Source organism: Balaenoptera borealis (genome assembly GCF_965194805.1).
Source record: "Balaenoptera borealis genome assembly, chromosome: 11".
Lineage (NCBI taxonomy): Eukaryota > Metazoa > Chordata > Mammalia > Artiodactyla > Balaenopteridae > Balaenoptera > Balaenoptera borealis.
The window spans coordinates 3,268,863-3,291,951 of record NC_138868.1 but is presented as its reverse complement, the minus strand read 5'-3'; the positions used below and the strand labels follow the sequence as shown (position 1 = coordinate 3,291,951).

The 23,089-nt window shown below is 47.2% G+C and overlaps 1 protein-coding gene and 1 long non-coding RNA gene across 8 annotated transcripts in view; one reads left to right on the top strand and one right to left on the bottom strand.

Annotated features, from left to right (window-relative positions):
- The window catches only part of PPFIA1 (PTPRF interacting protein alpha 1), a 93,435-nt gene extending 83,227 nt beyond the window's left edge, over window positions 1-10,208 (top strand). For 5 of the 7 annotated variants that reach the window (XM_082341864.1, XM_082341865.1, XM_082341866.1 and 2 more), the window contains 7 exons: window positions 997-1,175; window positions 1,274-1,371; window positions 3,103-3,278; window positions 3,998-4,066; window positions 5,289-5,454; window positions 8,029-8,097; window positions 8,766-10,208. In XM_082341864.1, the coding sequence (XP_082197990.1) occupies window positions 997-1,175; window positions 1,274-1,371; window positions 3,103-3,278; window positions 3,998-4,066; window positions 5,289-5,454; window positions 8,029-8,087 (747 nt within the window). In that variant the 3' untranslated portion in view covers window positions 8,088-8,097; window positions 8,766-10,208. The remainder of the gene's footprint in view (window positions 1-996; window positions 1,176-1,273; window positions 1,372-3,102; window positions 3,279-3,997; window positions 4,067-5,288; window positions 5,455-8,028; window positions 8,098-8,765) is intronic. The other 2 variants (XM_082341870.1, XM_082341869.1) reach the window with 1 other exon arrangement.
- Window positions 6,536-8,090, bottom strand: LOC309605731. The gene is made up of 2 exons (XR_014231519.1): window positions 7,985-8,090; window positions 6,536-7,697 (listed from the first exon to the last, which is right to left on the bottom strand). It is a non-coding gene; the product is annotated as an uncharacterized lncRNA (long non-coding RNA).
- Window positions 10,209-23,089: the final 12,881 nt, after the last annotated feature.

Here is a 23,089-nt window from a genome sequence, read left to right as displayed (position 1 = left end):
TTTTTCTTGATCACTCTGGTTAGTCAATTTTATTGATATCTATGAAGAAACTGATTTTAGTTTCATTGTTTTATTTTCTGTTTTTCTGGTTTCCATTTCATTGATTTCTGCTGGTTTATTTTCTTCTTTCTGCTTCATTGATTCCTAATTTAATTCTTTTGAGGTCAGAGAACATATTTTGTATGATTTCAGCCACTTTAAGTATGCTGAGATTTGTCTGTCTTGAAGAGTGTTCCACATCCCCTTAAAGAATGTATCGTGCTGTTGGATGGAGTGTTACATAAAATGTCAATTAGGTTAGGTTGGTTGATAGCGTTGTTTAAGGCTTCTGTATCCTTACTGGGGTTGGTTGGTTGTCTGTTTTGGCTTCCTCGTTCAATCAGTTATTGAATAATTGAGAGAGGAGGGTTGAGGTCTCTGACTATAATTGTGCGTTTGTCTCTTTCTCCTTTCAGCCTATCAGTTACTGCTTTGCTTACCGCTTCTTTTAAAACTATTTTTTAATTCACTTGACTGACTTGGAAATTAACAGATGTCTTGTTAAGGAAATTTGGAAAACAAAGTGTTAAAAATAAAATTAAAGACAGCCAGAGATATTGTTAATGAGTAGAGTTCGATTGATCCTTCAAACTTGTTCATGAGTCGTGATCATTCTTTGCTGATGTATTATTATGTATAAAAGCTATTTCAGAAGAGTAATGTGTAGTCAGTTATAATTTTATCGTGGTTGTTAAATAGATTAAATTTACACACACAAGAGAGTCATAGAGTTTTAATGGCATAATTCCTTTTGTATAAAATTTTGCCAGCAAATTTATAAGGTAGTAAATAAGAGATCAAATTATTTTGAAATTATAAGCAACCACGTTGTCATTAGCTTATTAGCCTTTGAGAATATGTAACAGATTAAAAATCCAGTTTAAAGATGATATAAACGGTCTTTGTGGCTGCTTTCATGGGTTTTTTCCTGAACTGATGGTCCTTGATTATTGAAAGCAGACACTGGCGTACGGGGACATGAACCACGAGTGGATCGGCAACGAGTGGCTGCCCAGCCTGGGCCTCCCGCAGTACCGGAGCTACTTCATGGAGTGCCTCGTGGACGCGCGGATGCTGGACCACTTGACCAAGAAAGACCTTCGCGGGCAGCTGAAAATGGTTGATAGTTTTCACAGGTTAGTCGCCGCAAGTGGTTCTTACTAATTGGCTGAGAGATGTTTGACTATTGCCAGGTCTAAATTTTTTCTTTTTTTTCTTTTTCTCTTGGAAATAGAAACAGTTTCCAGTGTGGAATTATGTGCCTGCGAAGGTTAAATTATGACCGGAAAGAACTGGAAAGAAAAAGAGAAGAAAGCCAGAATGAACTAAAAGGCTAGTACAGTAGTACAGTCCTGTTTCTTGCTTCCCAGTGTACTAGCAGCCTCAGTGATATCCTGTTTTAAAGAAAAAAATCAGGAAATGCTTTAAGTGGAGAAAACGTGTCTGGCATCATTACAGAGGAGGGAGTGTTTTTAAGATCCTCCTCTGTGGCCAGAGCACTTGTGCCTGTGTCCTTGCGCTCAGTCTATAGGTTAGCTGTCTCAAGGTAAACATTTTTCCCATGACCCTAGAGATTTTCTGTTACTATGACACGTGTCCTGTTTCACTCAGAAATGCTGCTACACACTGTAGATAATTCCAGAGCCGAAAAGAACAAGACCTGCTGTTCACTCATTTGATTTAAGTGTGAAAAATACTGCTCTGGCCATTTGTCAAAGGACTTGAGGAGCGCAGAGGAGAGCAGCGTGGCTCTCCTCCCAGGCTGGAGGGAGCGGGCCTCGAAGGTGCAGTGGGAGCTTCTTAGCCAGGGAGGAGGGCAGAGGCATTTCAGTTAGAAGGCGGGTGCGGAGGCCTGGGAGGATGTGGGCTGTCCAACTGGGAGATGTCAGATGCTTGTCTCCAAGGGGGAGCGTCTCACTCTGTGCGCCTCTCAATGATCAAGTATGATAGAGTGCTTTTAAATAAGGTGTTAGTGATTAAGCTCAATGTAAAACCTCCCAGAATTTTCAGAAAATAAATTAATAATATTAATAGTAATAATAATAGTAAGACTTATGGAACAAGTCCAGGCACTTTCAAAGGTTACTTTATTTAATCCTTACCACAGCACTGTGAGTATAAGTGCTGTTTTCATCCCCAGCTTTTACTAAGAAACAAACTAAAGGTAAAAATATGGTTGGGGAGACAGCCCATTTGAAGGATAGTTGAGTCGTGATTGAGTTAATTTGAATCATGAGAAAAGCCAGAAGCCAACATTTATATATTCTATACCTTTATCCAGAAAAGAGCATTGGAAATGAAATCTGTAAATCTGTTTCATTTGTTTTCTGTATGGTTTAAATGGTTTAAATCTTTTTACGGTTGACAGAAGCTGTCTTTGAAAGTAATCGGTGATCATCTGGATGTGTTTGTACAGAGTGGCTATTTTTAGCTCTCTACTAGCGCAGATTTAATCATTTATGACTTGGCTTAATATGAAATCTCCCCCCTAAATCTCTAATATGCTGGAGAATATCTTTAAGTTTCTCTCTTTTTAACAAAAGAGAGACAACAAAAATGGCTTCAAGAAAAAAGCCTTCACGATTATAAGTGAGAGGTTGATGCTGAATTGAGCAAGGTGTCCGGATATGGTGCCAGCTCCTCCTTGGGACGGGAAGAAAGTACATCAAAAGACTCACAAGTCTGTATCTGAAACGTGTTCGTACCTGGTGGGCCTTCACATCCTTGTGTGTCCTTTTGTTTCTGATCCCCGGATCCTCGTTTTCTAGTCTCTAGAAATGAAGTGTACATAATAACTTCATTCCTCTTGGGTTCACTTGAAGAATGAGTTCTAACGGGACAGTCTCCATTAGAGTGGAGAAGGGCCGAGCCATCAGCGTCTCAGTACAGTAGGGGTTGGCTGCCCGCCTCGTGGTGTCTCCCAGCCCTCACGGAGATCGTGGCTTTTGTCAGGAACTGAAGGGTCAGTTTCACGGTAGGGATCTTTCCGCCGTGCCTGCAGGGTATGCGTGATGAACACAGCTTTCTGAGGCCACTTTTAAAACTGTTTTTATTCATCTGCAGATGTGCTTGTTTGGAGCAATGATCGAGTGATTCGCTGGATCCTCTCCATTGGTCTCAAGGAATATGCAAACAATCTCGTAGAGAGCGGTGTACACGGTGCCCTTCTGGCCTTAGACGAAACCTTCGACTTCAACGCACTGGCCCTCTTGTTACAGATCCCTACGCAGAACACACAGGTACAGCCCAGACGCCGGGCCTTCACTGGGGCGCGGTGTGTGGTCCGTTCTCCCCATGCAGACATGTAGCTGCCTATCTGAATGGAGACCAAACTTAACAACATCTCAGACCACTAGTAATCTCATTCCATACCAAATCCGTCATATAATAGTTCAAAATCCGTAATGCTTCATTCCTCAGTATTTTTGCCTATCGACTTTTCATTTTCCGTTGGAAGCATGAGAGTCTTACGGTAAACAAAATAAGGGGAACTTTCATTCAAGTCAATACTCTGCTAAGAGTGACGTGTATCAAGATTTAGTTCTTCCGTGGAAAGAGAAATAACTCTTGTGTGTCAGATGAAGGTTTTATTAATTTTGTTTCTACACGTAATTGCCCTGTGCAATTTTTGTTGACTTGTGGGCTCATTGGAGAATGAGGAAATTTTTTTATTCTTCTGCGGAAGATTGTATATCTTTTGCAAGTACCCCGATCTTCCCACCAGCACCAACCCCCAGAGCACACTTTTGTATATAATCTCCAAGAGGTCATGGATCCCTCTCCCCAGAAGGCCATCCATGGACTCCATGTTAAGCCCCTGATTTAAAATACTATCATAGTTTGAGTTTTTTTGTTTTGTTTTGTTTTTAAAGTCTTGGTTTAAAAAAACAGTCCGGATATGCTGATATTCAAATGAGATTGTTGAAAGCTGTAGGGTGGTGTTGTTTTATGATTTCAGGCTCGTGCTGTCTTGGAAAGAGAGTTTAACAACCTTTTGGTCATGGGGACGGACAGAAGGTTCGATGAAGTAAGTTTTCAGCTTAATTTACATTAATGCAACTTTAAAAGTCATTATCTTATCATACTTGTATGAACCACGTAGTCAGGGTATTTCTTCTAAATGTGGAGACAATTTTACTTTACAAGTTAAGCTTTGCTCTTAAAAATTTGTTAACAAATGAGCTATTAAAAAATTAATATCTTTGGACTTCCCTGGTGGCGCAGTGGTTAAGAATCCGCCTGCCAATGCAGGGGACACGGGTTCGAGCCCTGGTCCGGGAAGATCCCACATGCCACGGAGCAGCTAAGCCCGTGCGCCACAACTACTGAGCCTGCACTCTAGAGCCCGCGAGCCACAACTACTGAAGCCCGTGCGCCTAGAACCCATGCTCCACGACAAAAGAAGCCACCTCAGTGAGAAGCCCGCGCACCGTGACAGAGAGTAGCCCCTGCTCGCCGCAACTAGGGAAAGCCCGTGGGCAGCAACAAAGACCCAGCATGGCCAAAAATAAATAAATTAATTAATTTTTAAAAAATGAGTATCTTCAGTAAGATAGGGGTTTGTTTTTTTTTTTAATTCTCGCTATTTAACTTTTGATACCCCTCAAAAGTATTTTTTTTATATCGTAAAACACTGGTTTCAGCTTAGGAATGGAATCTAAGTTGTGTTTTGGGGACCAGCTGGATGTCTTACCCTAATCCAGAGCCCCTGTGCTTTGGGGGACTGTTTCATAAGTATATTGAAAAGCACAAAATATTAATTTCCCCTTACACAAAACCGTGACTCATTTATTCCCACACTATTGTTATTCTCTTCATTGGACATTAAGGAAACTTGAGTTTGACAAAGAGAGTAGAAGGGCACCTAAAGCAGCATTTCCTGGCTCTGTCCCAGCATGAGACAGAATTGTTTACAGCTCGAAAATTGTTTTTAAAGACAAATAAAAATGTGTTATCTTATATAGCGAGAAGGTGATTCCTTCACGATAAGAAGTGAAGCCTGGTAATTGTCAGGAGGAACGTACACCCGGGCGGCCCAGGCAGTCCTGGCTGATGCTCAGTTAGGGTCCCAGCATCAGTGGTACCGGTCCCCGGCCACTCTCCACAGCTCCCAGCTAATCACATGGTTGTCACGAACGGGGTGAAATAAAGATGCGGTAACAAGCTCAGTCATTTTAAAGGGCTGGTAACTTTATGTTTTTGTCCTTTATTTTTAAATCTGTCTTGTTTTCTGTCCTTTAATTCACCAGGATGATGATAAAAGCTTTAGGAGAGCACCTTCTTGGAGAAAAAAATTTAGACCAAAGGATGTTCGTGGCTTAGCTGCTGGGTCAGCAGAGACTCTCCCCGCAAACTTCCGGGTCCCATCCTCTCTGTCCTCGCCCTCTGTGCAGCCAAAGAAGATGCAGCTGGACGGTAGGTGATGCAGTGCTGCCCCAGCCGCTTGTAGGCGGCTTGAGCAGCTCTGGGACTGGAGCGTTAATGATGATCTAGAATGGCCTACTTAATATGTTACAAGGCACTGGAGTACTGTTGCATGCCCAGGTGTAAATGTTTAAAATTCATCCTAACATCTGTTTATAAAAGTTTAACAGTAATACAGTCTTAATTCTTAAGTTCTTGTCTGGTTGAATATTAGCATACTCTTCTAACTAATAAAACTAAGAATCGCGTGTGTTCTCAGAGCGTTAGATCGACACCCATGCTCGTAAAGATGTGTGTGTGGCAGGCAGCACTCAGAAGCTGTTTCATAAAATAGCGTAGTAGCTTTCAGACCACACCACTTCCCCCTCGACTTCTCTTCACGCTAGAAGGATGACTGAGTCCATTTGAAATAACCTCTACCTTCCTGTCCTCCCTCTGTCCTCACCGTTATTTGTCCCTTGCACGCTGTAGAAGGCCGGGGAGAAGGAAGAGGGTGAGGCCGAGAGAAGTCATCACCCGAGCACGGCTGGGCCCATAGTCATTTCACACCCAGCTCTGATCTTCCCTTTGACAACTGCTCTGCCAGAGAGCACCGCTAGTTAAGGGTGGGCTCTCAGTGCTGCTGTGTCCCCACTCGAGAGCAAAATTGAGAGACAGACGGCCTGGGTCCGAGTCTGGCCCTGCGGCCTAGGAGGCGCCTTGAGCACCGCGCCTGTTTCCCATCTGGGAAAGGGTCGTCTTGGGGCGCCCTCCTCCCCGGCTGGCTGTGCCAGTTACACAAGTGATTCACAGAGTGGGTCACGGCTCAGGAAAGCGCCTGGCGCGTCCTCAGTCCCGTGAGGGCGGAGCCCTTAGGGCCCCTGCGGCGCTGCTGTTACTTGGCTGTCCCCATGCCTGCCGTGGCGGGGCTGCAGGAGAGCGAGGGGTTTTTGAAGTGTGCTGACGGGGTTTGCAGTTTTCTCCTGTTGTCAGCCCTTCCCATGCGTAGGTTTGTAAGTTTTACTCTCACTTGCCTGTATGAAAACCAGAGCAAAGTACATTTAGGGAAGCCTTTGCTAAATAAGCTGGACACTTTAGTGAGGGTGGCTTACAGGGCAGCATTTTTATTAAAAAGCTGGATCTCGGTGCCAGAATTCAATAATGTGCTTAACCCGGGGAGTGGGAGGGAACCCAGGGGGAACCCAGCAAATTTTTTTTTTTTTAAATAGCATTTTTCTTCCAAGGAGCATGCAGTTCATTTTTACAGATTTTAACTGTAGCTTGGCCTTCAATTTATTGGATAGTCTAAATGAGTGCTTTCTTATTTTCCTCACTGCTTCATTTCCATTCTCGTTATAAATCGCATTTCGCTGTTAAATGTTCACAGTGATGTTAACATTAGAGTTTTGATAAATTAAAAATACTCCTAGAAAGAGGTGTAGGCAATATATTATATGGGAGATGACTTTTTACTCTTGTGTAATAAGGAAGGCATAAACTGTTAAAATGGGTTGTTTTCATGGCTTTTGAAGGCAAAGTGCAGCAGGTCTCTGGGGTTCTTAGGATCAGAAGGATTTAGAAAGATGATCTGCGGGACTTCCCTGGTGGTCCAGTGGTTAAGGCTCCACGCTTCCAATGCAGGGGGCGCGGGTTCGATCCCTGGTCGGGAACTAAGATCCTGTGTGCCACGTGGCATGGCCAAATATAAATAAATAAAGTAAAATAAAACGTCCAAATCAATGGCTTTAAAAAAAAAAAAATCTGCTCCAATCAGCAGCACCAGCTGTCTTAAGCCCTTTCTGGAACCACGGCCAAATGTTGGTAAGATGTGTTCCTGCTGGACCTGTGGGAAAACGAAAACTGTTGCGTTGGGGGCAGTGGATTTCTGCTAGGGGTTGTGGAAATTTCTTACTCAGATTGAAGCGGGGTGAGGGCTTACCTATTGGGCCCTGCAGCCTGTTTCTTGACAAGAAAAAAAACGTCAATGGTGACATCCTTTCGGGTGGAAACTGACACTGGGCTTCCGCTTTGTTAGCCAAGTCCCCGTCCTCTGCCCTCTGCCCACTGCCCGAGCCGCTGGGGGAGGCTCCCCGGGGAGAGAGAGCAGGCGGGTCCCCCTGGGGCAGCAGAGCGCGGGGCCTCCAGGCCGTCGTCCCCTTGGGGGGGCCCGTCACGTGGCCGCTGTTACTACTGCCCGAGTACCGAGTACCGTCCTCGCGGATACAGCGAAAGAGAAGTCCAGGCGCTCTCTGCATCTAGAGGGTTTAAGGAGGGACCACGTGGTCACGCTGAGTAGTCGTCACCCGCCGTGCAGGCGTTTCTCTGTCATCAGACTGCGGCTGCTGCTGTAGTGTGACCTCCCTGTGCCCCCCAGGGTGGCGGAGGTGAAGGGAACCCCCACGTGGTGGCCCTTAGGCTCCCTTTCTCCGGCTCGTCCGCCCCTCCCCCTCTAGAGGTTTCCCCCAGAGACCTCAGGAGGTGGCCGCTGTGGATGTGAGTGCGTGTCCGTCCTTGTGCCCCCGTGTGGCGTCCCACCACTAACCGCACGCTGTGTTTGCACGCTTCCTCCCGTGCTTGTCGGACCAGGCAGCGTGGCGGGAGCGCAGAGGCTGGACTCCGCTGCAGTCAGGACTTACTCCTGCTGAGCCTCCGCCGGTGAGTATAGGGCGGCCCGGCCCCGCAGGTGCGCGGAGGCCACGCCCCGGCGCCGGAGCGTCGTGGGGGCGGGGCGGCAGGAGAGCGGAAGGTGACCTTGGCGCTTAGCTGCCGCCGGGAGTGGTCAGTGCACGGCCCGGGTCTCCCTCGCGTTGCCCTGTGTGCTGGTGTCGCTCCCGCGTCAGCGGTGCTGCAGCACCGTGTCCTGCGTGCACGTTCTCGAAGGGAACAAGCCCCGAAGCATCAGGGTTCAAGAGGCTGCACCGCCGTGTGCCTCTCAGGCCAGATGCCCGTCTTTAAAACGAAACTGCGCTGGCATCTGGGGGCCGGCCGCTGCTGAGGGGCCACCCTTGCTTTGCAGGTGGTGCTCTGGGTGGCTGTGGGCCCGGGAGCCCAGCCCTCCCCTCGCTGCTCTCAGGGTTCTGTTGTCACGTCTCAGCTGGAAGGCTTGATTGGTTTTCTTATTAGCAGCTTTTAGATGTATGTCAAAAGAAAGTCAGTCAAGGAAAGGAATTCTGTCCTTGATCTGCTTGGTCCTTGATACTTACCTAAATTCTAAAAGCAGCCAAAGCACACAAAGTAGGGCTTGGGGGGTCGTGGAGGGGTAGGAGTTCGGGCACTTGAAGCCGTCTCAAGACTGACTCGTTTGCTTTCATTTTATTTTCCAGTTTACCCACACTACTTCTACAGATGATTATGCAGCATTTTGAATCCAGCGAAGACTACATTTTGAGCTCAATGGAATCTTTAATCTGTTAATACTTGTTATATGGACCCTAAGATATTTTATTACAGAGTTTTTAATTAGCGAAAAATTCATGAATACCATAGAGAAAATATTTTAGAATTTAATGTTTCTTATATTTATGTAAACTTATGACTTCATTTATATAGTTACTTACTTTTTCATGTATATCCAGGCTATAAATATCCTTTCAGATCAGTTCATGTTCTTATATCTGATTTTAGTCTTTCAAAGGAATGTACTGTAATGCTTGTATGTATAAATCCTATGAACAAATATAGGGCTTTTGTAAATTATGCATTTATTGTAATTATTCTTGTTTAATTTTTTAATGATAAACCATGACAGAGAAAAGGATTTTACTGCGTTTGTAAAATCATCATGACACAGCATGCATTATCCTTTACAAACTGTAACCTAGCCCTACAACAATCATTTTGAAAGAAGCCAACTTACTTTCAAGCAATTGTTGTGTTTTAATGACTGACCTTAGCTATACTTTTTCTAGCAAGAAATGCTTTACTCTGTAGCGTGAAGAGATTAAAAATACGGGGTGTTAAATATCAGCTTTTAATCAAATTTGGACTGAAAGGATCATTATAACACTATGAAAATCTCTTAGGACCGGTGAGCTCTTCCATAGCCTGGTCTCTGTGGATCCGGATACCTCGTCTTGGGTGACTGGCAGAAGCCACGAGCTGGGGGAAGAGTGACTCCGGTGGGGGGGTGGGGCCTGGGCCCCCGCAGCCCGCCGCGCCCGCCCCCTTCCCCTTCCCCGCCCCGCCCCCCCCAAGCCGGGTCAAGGGCGCTGACTCTTAGAGGACCAATCACGAAGCACTGCACTCACTGAGGAGACACTGGTGCGCGCGGAAGATAAAGGCACGAGATCCTGAAAATAATGTAGTGCAGCTCTAATCAAGGCCTTATTTTTCTGATGTAAATCATCCTTTTACATTTGTCTGTAAACATGTTTAAAGAATGGACCTAGTCGTACATTTTTAGATTTTGACGATATAGCCATTTTGGATTCTATAAGTAGCAAATGTAACTTTTACTTTTTAAATGGCATATTAAAAAGCCAGCAAGAGATGTGTTCAGATCATGGTGCATTATTTATTACGCAGCTGATGTACCGGTAGACAGAGATGGCGTGTCTTTTTACATTTGGGCTCTGCCTTTAATTTACTTGTACAGTTCACTGTTACCGTTCTGTTTTTCTATTCATCTTTTGTGAACTTCCTGATTATGTAACAAAGTATGTACAGTCTACTTTTGAACTATTTTTATCACAGTATTATTTATTGCTTTCTTTCAATAAAGTACTGAAGCAAAATTTTCCACTGCCAATAAAGAGTACCGAGGGTAAGCTGTACTCCTACTGAGAATTGACCGCAGCTGTTGTATCTCCCGCTCCAGGCCGACTGATTGGAGCCAGTGTCGTCATATGGAAATTCTGCTATAGGAATGGATGGACAGACTAAAAAGGCTGGACGATGGGAGTGTAGGGTCAGGTGTCCGTCCCCCAGAGGGTGACCAGGTAGGTGTTCGTGCCCTCGGTTCTGGAGACCAGAGGCGCCGTCTCATCAGTACCTACGGGGAGCCGGGCCCTGGAAGCCTCTGCTGCCACAGGCACCGGGCCGATCGTCGGAAACAACGTGGAGATGCGTAGGCCCACCTATGGAGTCCAGGGATGGGGCGGCCGAGGGCAACCCAGACCTGGACCCGAAGGAGGAGACCCGGGGGGGGGGGGGGTGTGCGCATGCATGTGTATGGGTGTGGGTGCTTTTTAATTTTTTTTTTTCAGTCAACAAATTTTATTCACATATTCCATAGAAACAAGAATGTAGCAAGGGAGTTAGGGAAGTATGAAAAAAGATTTTTAATGCAGACTCATAGTCACAGCTCTGGGTACATCTGGGAGCAGGCTCTCCCCCCCGCATCAGGCTCCCCCCGCATCAGGCTCCCCTGACATCAGGCTCCCCCTGACATCAGGCTCCCCCCCCGCATCGGGCTCCCCCCCGCATCAGGCTCCCCCCCCCCGCATCAGGCTCCCCCCCCCCGCATCAGGCTCCCCCCCGCATCAGGCTCCCCTCCCGCATCAGGCTCCCCCCGGCATCAGGCTCCCCCCGCGTCAGGCTCCCCCCGCATCAGGCATGGCAGCCACACTTGTCCGATGCCCCTGTGCCGCCACAGCCCTGGGCACACTCAGGGCAGCCGGAACAGCAGCTCTTGCAGGAGGTGCGTTTTTAGGAGCCACCGGTGGAGCAGGAGCAGCTGGGGTCTGTTTCCAGCTGAGGTGAGGCCAGAGCCAGCGGCAGAGAAGGGGCACTCGTGCTGGTGGCGGCGTGTGTGCGCGCGCACGTGCCTCAGCTCCGCTTCCTCTGTGCAGGCTTGGTCTCCTGCTCTTCCCACGTGGCCACACAAGGGTCCCAGGGCTGTGTCCTTCCAGATTCATGGCCTCTGTGATAGCTCAAGCCAAGTCCTGGGTCACGTCCGGGTTCAGTGTGGCAGAGGGGTGGGAACACCCAAGCTGGAGGGCTGAAAGTGGATCCCCAGGGGGACAGCCGGGCACTAGTGGGTGGCAGAGTGGGTGCAGGTGACTGCTCACAAAGGGCCACTGTGGGCGGCACTAGGACGAGGGCACAGACGCCTCAGCTCCCTAGGTGACGTTTCCCGCCCTCCCCACCGCGAAGGTGTGACTGCCATCAGGCCTGGGGATGCAGGAAGCCCGGTGACTGACACCACCCTACTTGGGCCCTGTTGGGTGGGCACTGCTGACCGTGGCCTCGGTTTTCATTCCTGTCCCAACTGTCCCTCCAGGGCTGACAGGGCTCCCTTTCTGAATGGCACCTGTTTTGTTTACGTGGATGAATGCATTCCGGCTTGTTTCTGTCGGCATAGCTGTCAGGTCATTGTGTGTTTCCCTCTTTAGAGCCTGTGCTGCTCATCTTCCAGTTTAACTTAGGAGCAGGCTTGTTTTCTGCATTTCCTGGTTCTCAGGGTTAACTTACACGTGAGATTTAAAGCCACAGAGTGCTTTCCTCATCTCACATTCCATTTTTGCCTGACCAAAGCCAAGCGAGCCTTGAATATCTGAAAGATTCTGGAAACAGAGTCATGCATGATTCATAAGCTGCAGGTGTTTAATGACAACTTGTTTCATTGATTCCACTTAGGCCTTTAAAAACAAGTGTCAATGGAGAAATACCCAAAGAAAGCAGTAAGGAGATGTTTCTGTAGTTTTGCTTCTCTTAGAACACTCGTTAGCCATGCTTCTTAGGTCTGCTCCCTTCACAGCCAGTGCCCAGGGCTTGCGCATCACGGGGATGGGAGGGAAATCAGTCTGCAGTCCAGGTGTGGTCACGTTAAAGAGGATCTTGACTCTTTCCACCATTAAAACTCTTTGTTAGGCTACGTATCCTACCCTTAAGGGTCTCTCTTTAAGTTTCACGTCATGCATTTTTGAGGTCACTGTGGTTTCGGTTTTTGTTCTTTGCCTTTTGCTAGCTAAGTCCTCTCCTCACCCAAGATGGGTTTCCGGGGTATCCGGGAGAGTCCGTCTTTCCTGTGTTCTTGCCAGATAGATGAGTAGGTGCATATCCAAGTGCTACCACAGCTGCTGTTGTAACTACCCACGTGTCATTCGGTACATTTCTATAAATTTGTTTATTTTTATTTTTGGCTGCATTGGGTCTTCGTTGCTGCGTGCGGGCTTTCTCTGGTTGCGGTGAGCAGGCTTCTCATTGTGGTGGCTTCTCTTGTTGCGGAGCACAGTCTCTAGGCACGCGGGCTTCCGTAGTTGTGGCACGCGGGCTCTAGAACACAGGCTCAGTAGTTGTGGCCCACGGGCTTAGTTGCTCCGCGGCATGTGGGATCTTCCTGGACCAGGGCTCGAACCCATGTCCCCTTCACTGGCAGGTGGATTCTTAACCGCTGCGCCACCAAGGAAGTCCTCAATACATTTCTAAATATCGCAGATCCTTTTGTTTCTTACATTTCCTTGGCTTAATCCCTTGGTGAGAATGGGTAGCCAGTGCCTTTGCTGTTTCATGTCCTGGACTCAGCGGGGCACCTTTTCAAGTACTGCTGTCTGAGACCAGCACTGTGTACAGCCCTACGCCCGGCGTGCAGGTGCAGTGGGAGAGGAGGTGGGCCAGGTCCTTGCGGAGGCTCGAGGGGAGGGTCCATTCTCTCTTCCAGTGTTCGGTGGTTGCTGGCTTCCGCAGCCATGGCCGCGTTCCTCCAGTCTGCTCTGTCTTCACGTGGCCTCTCCTCTGAGTGTCTCATCTTCTGTCTCTTTAGAAGAACACTTGTCATTGGCCCATGCAGGTAATCCAAGGTGATCTCATCTCAAGATCCTTAATTACATCTACAAAGATCACTTTGCCAAATAAAGTCACATTCACCAGTTCCAGAGATGTGCACAGACGTATCTTTGTGGGGCCACCACCATTCGGCACTCTGGAGAAGACCCTGCCGCCCTGGAGATACCAGGATGGGTAGAACTGGCCCTCCCCAGGGACTGCCCTCTAGTGGGGACTGGACCCTCGACATGCCATGAAGGGCGCTGTGAGCAGAGAGCAGGGGGCTGGGCTGGGACATGGGGGGAAGGAGCGTCCAGACGGCTCACAGTGACCTGGCAGGTGCAGGCAGAGACTGGCCAGAAGAACATGGAAAATATTTTAAAATAATCAAAATGACCCGCGGCGTGCAAACAGGTTTGACTGGTAGGAGAGGTATTCTTCCAACTGGAGTGTGTCGAGTGTCCCTAGCTGCAAAGGTAGACGGACGGGCTCTGCTCTATTAAAAAGTGATTTGGGGACTAACCTGGTGGCACAGTGGTTAAGAATCCGCCTGCTAATGCAGGGGACACGGGTTTGAGCCCTGGTCCGGGAAGATCCCACGTGCTGCGGAGCAACTAAGCCCGTGCGCCACAAGTACTGAGCTTGCACGCCACAACTACTGAAGCCTGTGCACCTAGAGCCCGTGCTCCGTAACAAGAGAAGCCACCGCAATGAGAAACCCGCGCACCGCAAAGAAGAGTAGCCCCCACTCGCTGCGACTAGAGAAAGCCCACGTGCAGCAACAAAGACCCAATGCAGCCAGAAATAAAATAAATGAAATAAATAAATTTATTTTAAAAAAAAAGAAAACGTAACTGAGGAATTGTAGTATTACACTACCTATAGGGCCGAAGAGATTTTAGTCATCAATTCTCCAACATCTTATTTTCTTTTTTTTTTTTTCATTTAACATTTATTTATTTGGTTGCATCAGGTCTTAGTTGTGGCAGGCAGGCACCTTAGTTGCAGCAGGCAGGCTCCTTAGTTGTGGCATGAAAACTCAGTTGTGGCACGCATGTGGGATCTAGTTCCCAGATCAGGGATCGAACCCGGGCCCCCTGCATTGGGAGCATGGAGTCTTAACCACTGGACCACCAGGGAAGTCCCCACCTTATTTTCTTTTTAATGTTTTATTTTAATCAGAGTAATAAAGTGTATATCACTTAAGTGAAACCCCAGCGGCCCCACTCTCTGACTTCCCCTTCTCTGGTCCATGTGCAACTGGGTTAACTGTTTCCTCTAGTTTCTTCCTTACTCCTAAATAATTTGTGCTTAATGTGGCCTCTTGATTCACCAATTTTATTTATATATTTTTTATAAATTGATTTATTTTTATTTTTGGTAGCGTTGGGTCTCTGTTGCTGCGTGTGGGCTTTCTCTAGTTGCAGTGGCTTCTCTTGTTGTGGAGCACGGGCTCTAGGCGCGTGGGCTTCAGTAGTTGTGGCTCTCGGGCTCAGTAGTTGTGGCGCACGGGCTTAGTTGCTCCGCAGCATGTGGGATCTTCCTGGGCCAGGGCCCAAATCCGTGTTCCCTGCACCGGCAGGCGGATTCTTAACCACTGCGCCACCAGGGAACCTTGATTCACCAATTTTAGACTTTGCAGGTGGCAACTCTTTATGGTAGATGGGAATTTTAGCATTCCTCTGCCCTGCCCTATCCTCTCCCAACACAGTTAAATCAAAGTTGGTTGAATCCATGTCCACTGTTTCCATTAATAAGGCTGTAAATATTATTTATTGCCAAGCCAAATGGATTACTATGATTACAACAAAAAAGGCACGTGGAAAGACAGTATTCCCCAGTATTTACAGATGAAATAATACAGTGTCTGGCATTTGCTTTAAAATAATCCTGGGGCAGGGATAAGTCAGGATATGGATCAAACAAAATTGACCCTGTGGGGAGATAACTGTTAAAAGATGGGTGATGGAAGTGTCCATCGACAGATGAATGGATAAAGAAGATGTGGCACATACATACAATGGAATATTACTCAGCTATAAAAAGAAACAAAATTGAGTTATTTGTAATGAGGTGGATGGACCTAGAGTCTGTCATACAGGGTGTAGTAAGAAAGAGAAAAGCAACTACCGTATACATGTATTCCATATATATATATGAAATCTAAAAAAAAAAAAGGTTCTGATGAACCTAGGGGCAGGACAGGAATAAAGATGCAGACATAGAGAATGGACTTGAGGACACCAGGAGGGGGAAGGGTAAGCTGGGACAAAGTGAGAGAGTGGCATGGACATATATACACTACCAAATGTAAAATAGATAGCTAGTGGGAAGCAGCCACATAGCACAGGGAGATCAGCTTGGTGCTTTGTGACCACCTAGAGGGGTGGGATAGGGAGGGTGGGAGGGAGACACAAGAGGGAGGGGACATGGGGATATATGTTTATGTATAGCTGATTCACTTTGTTATACAGCAGAAACTAACACAACATTGTAAAGCAATTATACTCCAATAAAGATGTTAAAAAAGAAAAAAAGATGGGTAACGGTTTCATGAAGGTTTATTATATTAATCTATTTTTGCATTCGTGTGAATTTTTTTAGCATAACAAAAATTTTAATAGTTATTTTAGGGACATCCTCCCTGTGATAAACTGTCTCAGTCTGGACTAGATGTCTGGAAATTGCTTCTTGGCTCTCACTTTGGAATGTAATTTAGCCTAGTTTTGAACTTCTAAGCAACCCACAGTGGAAAACATTTTACACCACAGCTCAGCATGTATACGGTACATTTCATCAATTTTATTATGACCGTTTTTTCACATTTTTTTACCCGTGAAGTCAGGATGTGTCTTACAAGCAATGACATCTTAGAAATACAGTGTGTGACAAAATACCACCTAGGCTGCAGATTCTTTGCTGCTCCTCTCATTGAGAGGTGGGGTCTTAATCCCCCCATCCCGACCTCCTTAAGCCTGGGCTGGCCTCACTGACTTACCTTGTTGACCAAAAGAATGTAGCAGGTGTGATGTTCACGGACCTTTGAAGCGAGGTCAGCAGAAGCCTTGCAGAAATCAGCCACCGAGTAAGAAGTCCAACTACCCAGGCCCACCATGCTGTAAGGAAGCCCAAGCTGGCCCCATGGAGAGCTGTGCAGAGCGAGATCCTCACGGCTCCTGCCAGCCTATTGGAAGTGAAGAAGCCAAGTTGGACATTCCTGTTCCTGAAGACATGATGGGGAGAAGAAATGAGGAACGCACCCAGCAGACAGAGCCAAGGCCCCAGACATATGGCCCTAATCAGTTCATCCAGCCACAGCCAAAAATTTGATCTATCACAGACGAGGCGCCATCAAAAACAAAGATGAGCCATCCCCTGCAGTTTCCAAACTCCTGATCCATGAAGTTTCAGCATAAAATGGTGGTTGTTTTTCACCATGAACTTTTGGAGTGCCTTATTACACAGCAATAGACAATTGCAACTATTATGTATGAAATGAACTCATATATTCTATTCTGCCGTCTTATAGACTTTTTATGCTGTTTTCCTCCCCCAGAAAATTGATTTCACAATTCCCTGAAAGATCACCATCTGCTATCTTATCTGTTGCTTTGTAAAAATCCACCCGAAAACTTGGTGGTAAAAACAATGATTTCTTGTTTCTCTTGATTCGGTGGACTGGCAGTCTGGGTGGTTCTTCTGCTGGTCTTTCCTGGAACCGCTTACGTGATGGCAGTCACCTGACAGCTCTTGTGGGGCTGGAAAGTCCAAGGTGGTCTCAGTCAAGTACCTGGAAGCTGGTGCTGGCTTTTGGCTGGGAGGCCTGGGTTCTCCTTCATGTGGCATCTCTCACACTCCAGGAGCTTCTTCACAGCAGTGTAGTCTCAAGTTCCAAGATTGCAAGACCAGAAGCAGCAAGGCATCGTAAGGGCTAACATCGTAATGTTAAGGATCCTTAACATTATATTTAGAATGCATACAATGGGACTTCCCCGGTGGCCCAGTGATTAAGACTCCGTGCTTCCACTGCAGGGGGCACGGGTTCGATCCCTGGTCAGGGAACTAAGATCCCACATGCCATGTGGTGTGGGGGGAACGCCCCCCCCCCCAAAAAAATAGAAGTCATACAATGTCATTTCTGCCACGTTCTATTGATCAGAGTGTCACAATGCCAGTCCAGATTCAAAAGCTTGGAGAAATAGACCCCATCTGTTTCCTGATAAGCGGAACAGTTATGTCACTGCCGTGGACTGAATGTTTGTGTTCCCCCCGCCAATTCATACGTTGAAACAATGCCCAGTGTGGTGGTATTTGGAGGTGAGGCCTTTGGGAGATGCTTAGGTCCTGAGGGTGGAGACCTCATGAATGGGATTACTTTTCTTATAAAAGAGACCCAGAGAGCTCGCTCGCCACGTGAAGACACGAGGAGAAGCTGGCCGGCTCTGAATCAGGAAGCCAGCTCTCACCAGACACCAATTCTGCTGGCACCTTGATCTGGGACTCCCAGCCTCTAGAACTGTGAGAAATAAATGTATAAGCCACCCAGCCTATGGTATTCTGTTATTATAGCCCAAACCGGCTAGGTCAGTCACACGACAAAGAGGTGTGGACACGCTGAGGGCTGTATGAGTCTGCTCCGCCTGCTACAGCACAATATCACACACGAGGGGCTTTAACCAACAGACATCACTGTCCCCAGTCCTGGAGGCTGGAATCCCAGATCCAGGCGTGGGCAGGGCTGGTCCTCCTGAGGCCTCTCTCCTCGGCGTGTAGACGGCCGTCTTCTCCCTGTGTCCTCACGGGGACGGCTCTCTGTGTGTGTCTGTGTCCTTTTCTCCTCTTCTCATAAGGACACCAGTCCTGTTAGGTTAGGGCCTCACCCTTATGGCCTCATTTAACCTTAGTTACGTCCTTAAGGGCCCTATCTCATCTCCAAATACAGTCACATTCTGAGGTGCTGGGGGTCAGGAACACCATTCAGTCCATAATAAGGCTCATTATTATAACATTTACAACACACTCTTGGAAATACTCTATCACATTCCAGATTGATGGTTATTTTCTCTCAACACTTCAAAGATATTAGCCCACTGTCACCTGACACCCTTTAGGCAGAGGGCATGTCTGTAGTGGGGCTAATTGTCATCCTTTTGCAAACCATCTGTCTTTTCATTCTGGTAACTTTTATGATTTTTGATTCTTGAGAGTTTGCAGTTTTACTGTATTTCTTGGTGCATAGGTGACCCTTGAGCCACTCAGGGGTTAGGGGTGCCAGCCCTCCTCAAAGTAAAAAATCTGAGTATAATTTAGAGTGGGCCTTCTGTAGACGCAGTTCCTCCACATCCACAGCTCCACAGCTGAAGATTCAACCAACCTTGAACCATGTGGGTCTAACGCATTTACTGTTGGAAGATAATCCACGTGTAAGTGGACCCGCAGCCTCAGCCTGCTCACTGCTTTGCACTTCTGTTCACTTTTGGTCCACAGAGATATTCACCTTGGAGCATGGCTGTACCTTTTTGCTTTTCAAAGTTTACATCGGTTCTATAGTTGCTAGGCGGCCAGCTGGTCTTTCCCACACCCTCCTGAGGGGCAGAAACAGTGCTTCAACGGGGGAACCTGCCACACCTTTTCCCCAGAAGTCACTCTGAAGCATGGTCTGTCCTCCCCGTAGCAGCCAGAGTGGTCTTTGTGTGTCACAAAGCTCATGCCACCTTCCTGCTGACCAGTCTCCTGGGAGCATTGGTTATTCTAATCTGGACAATGGAAGCAGTAATTCCAGCTCATTGAATGTGGCATATGTATTATATAATTATGTAATATAATAAATATTAAAAAAATAATTCCAGCTCATTGAGAGAAAGCAGATGAGTGGTTGCTTGGGGTGGGGTGGGGTGGGTAGGAATTGATCACTAACAAGCAGGGTCTCCTCTTGGGGGGATGAAAATGTTCTAAAGGTCGGTTGTGGTGATGGTTGCACTGAGACAGGCTGGGACCTGGGACCCTTTGCTGCAGTGCTTACATATGAACAAACGTCTCCTTGAGCAACAAAATACAAAGAAACTTTAAGGGACTAAAAATAACTGTGTGCATGTACAGTTGGGGCAAATTACAGACAACAAGATACAAAAAGCCCCAAAACCCAACTGCCACTTCTGAAGAGCCGGGAGCAAAAGCAGGGTCCTGCGCATGCCCGCTGCACAGAACACCACCAAAGGGGTGGGCAGACCACCTAAGCCACGCCTCCAGCCCGACCCGAGGACACACCCCTACCCTCAGGCCATAGAAGGAACCAGCTCGCCCCACCTCGGGAAGTGAGCAAGGGAACCTCTTACTTGTTCTCACTGCCCCCTGCTGCAGCGGGAGCCCCAGTACAGCCTTGCCTGAATTTCTTGTCTGGCCTCTGATCCATTTCTGTTGATTAAGGAGGCCAAGAGCCCTGGAGGGTAACAGCACCACCTCGTGACAATACTAAAAAACCACTGAATTGTATGCTTTAAGTGGGTGTGTTGTATTTTATGTACTTATAGCTCAATAAAAACTACTCTTAAAAAATAATTTCAACGCATAAAGCTGTTTTGGGGGGAAAATGAAATATCCTATTGGTGTTCTGAGACTCCACTTCTAATGTCGGGGTAGTTCTCCACCCCCCCCACCAACAAACAATTCTCAGACACCGGCGGGGCGCCTGAGAATTCAGCTCACTTCTCACGCTACCTGCTCCGAGGTGGCGTCAGAGCCTGCACGTTGCAGATTCAGTCGCACAACTCCCGCACGCCCACTTCAGATGTCAACTGCAAGTCTAGGTTGCTACCTGCGCTTCTGACTCACCGGCTACAGACTGGAGGTTCCCACGACCTCCTCCTTGGACTTCAGACACCAGCCCCAAGTGCAGGTTGTCACCTGTGCTTCTAAGCCACTGGCTATAAATCAGAGGTTCCCAACCCTCCTTGGGGTTGATGACTTTGCTAGAGTGGCTCACAGAACTCAGAGAACCTTGTTACTTACTAGATCACGGGTTTATTTTAAAAGGTTATGAACTCAGGCACAGCCAGATGGAAGAGGTGCACAGGGCGAGGTGTGGGGGAGGATTCAGAACTTCCGTGCTTCCCAAGCAGCAGTCGCCCCAAATCTGCACACGTTCACCACCTCGGGAGCTCCCAGAACCCCGTCCTTTTGGGTCTCTACGGAGGATTCATTACACATGCATGCCTGATGAACTATTGGCCACTGGCGATTAATTCAACCCGCCGTTCTTCACTTCTCCCCTCCCCAGAGCTCAAGGGTGAGACTGAAATGTCCAACCCTCTAGTCACTTAGTTGGTTCTCCTGGCAACCAGCTCCCATCCTTAGGTGCTTTCCAAAAGTCAGCTCATTCATATAACGAGACACATTTATGCTTCTAACAGTTAGGAAATTCCAAGGGTTTGGGGAGCTGTAAAACAGGAACTGTGAATGAAGATCAACTGTATATAAGAAATATACGTTTGGTCATCTGAATGACCAAAAACAAACTTCTTTCTAAACAATTTTTATTTTGGCCGTGCTGCGTGGCTTGCGGGAATCTCAGTTCCCCAACCAGGGCTTGAACCCGGGCCACAGCAGTGAAAGCCCGGAATCCTAACCACTAGACCACCAGGGAATTCCCAAATACATATTGCTTTTTAATTTTTTTTTTTTTTTTTTTGGCCGCAACACGCAGCTTGCCAGATCTTAGTTCCCCAACCAGGGATCAAACCCGCGCCCCCTGCAGTGGAAGCGTGGAATCCTAACCACTGGACTGCCAGGAAAGTCCCCATATTTCTTATAAATCACAATATCACACTTAGACTTTAAAAATCTCACAGTGGTGTCTGACAAAGCCAGGCTGTCCCCAGATGTTAGTTCCCCTACTTCCAGGTCTGGTATTTCCCTCTGCCTCTACAAGGATGAAGTCATGGGCCACTGTGATCACTGACCTTCAACCTACCCTGAAAGGAGGTCAGGGTGGAGATCAGGAATGAGGTGCTCTGTACTCTGGGAAAAACTGGCAGAACAGGTCTTCAGATAGTTAGACATTTTCAGGAGATTTTCTGAGCCCAGTTTCTTGTGTCTTCTCATACCTAGAAAAGCACTAAAATTATTAACAGGGACATCTGCACCTTGTGACCAGCAGAAGCCTCTGTGAGAATGTGTGTTTGACTGCATGTACCCCTCCCTTCTCTAAAATCATATGTATACTGACCCCCCCCAACTCCACCTCTTTGGAGCAGTTCCTCAGAGCCATCTGAAAGGCTGTCTCTCAGACCGTAGTCCTCTTATGCCCCAAATAAAACTTAACTCACAACTCTCACGTTGTGCATCCTTTTTCAGTCAACAGGGCCAACACTTATTGGGCACTTTATGCCGGGCCCTGGGCTAACCAAGCAACACGGGACCTGCATATTACAATCTCCAGGAGACAACAGCTAGCTGCACAAACGGGGAGACCGAGGCTCAGAAAGACAGAGTGACTGGCCACGGCCACACAGCTAGTAGGCCTTGGAGTTGGGATCTAGTGTCAGATCCTCTGCCTCCAGAGCCTGAAGTCCTGTATCAAAAGGGAGCTTCCCTTAGTCCACCAAGCAGTTAGCTTGATGCCTGACTGCACACAGCGCCGCACTGTCGGTGGTAATGATGCGAGTGAAACACTTCGATTCTATCCATCCGACCTCAAGGTTTTCTGTGCGGACCCCCTTCTTTCCCACCTCTGTGCCTTTGCTGCAATCCCTCCCTTTTCCCGGGATGGCCTTCCTACCTTTTTACGTCCTTATCCTGCTTAGTCTTAAAGCTCCTGCTCAAAAGCCATCTCTCCAGCATCACTTCGTGGACCTCATTTTGACTTGCGACAGGCCCCTCAAAGGTACCAGGTCCACAAATGTATCCTCACTCTCCCACCACAATCTTGGTGCATCTTCTCCCCCACCCTCCAACCCTCATTCCCTACCCTGCCCATCTGCCCTGTCTGAGCATCTACTCAGATACTAGGAGTCATTCTTCTGTAAGGAAAAATTCCAGACTTTAGAATGGGCAAAAATGATTCTTAGATATTCTTTTAACAGAATGCTGGAGCCTCTGATAATCATGATTCTACAGGATGTGTGTCTTTGTTATTTTTGCCTAGATTATTCCGTACCTCTGTAGAGGTAGATGTTAACCTGTAGAAAACAGACAGCAATGCAAATAATTTGCATCCACAGAAAGGCAAATTACCTGTGTCCAATGAAATACAACTGACATTGCCCTATGGATAGACCGGTTTTTGCAAATTCATTTCAGCATACCTTTGACTTCTCCTCTGAACAAGTTGTAACACATTTTTGCTTCATTTATTATTAAGTGAAATAAGATCTTTGACATGTGTTCATTTTACATGTGTATGAAAATCATGATTTTATCTTAAAAAAATTATCCTTTGACCCCTGACATCTCCTTCCCCACCCCATACCCCAAGTCCATCCTCAAACCTGACAATTTAACTTCCTAAATGTATCTTGTACCTACTCACTTCTCTCCATCTTACTTGCTACCACCAGTTTGCCTGAACTGGTGGTAGCAAGTAGGTTACTAGGATCCTACCTGGCTCTCTACCCATCCACTCTCCACCCAGCAGCCAGAGGGATTTCATTACAATTCAAACTGTATGATGTCTCCCCTCTGCTTAATCTCCTCCAAGGACTTCTCATTTCTTCTAGAATAAAGACTAAGGTCCTTGCTCTGCCCTCTCAATCTCTACATGACCTGGCCCCATCTTGCCCCACTGCCCTGCTTCATCACCACACTTCTGCTGCACTGAACTTCCTTCAGTTCCCATGTGGCAAGACCTTTCCTGCCTCAGGGCCTTTGCACAGGCTCTTTCCTTGCCTGGAAAAATTTTCCCTTCTTACCTTGTTTACTTCTGTTTGGCCTTCAGATCTTAGCACAA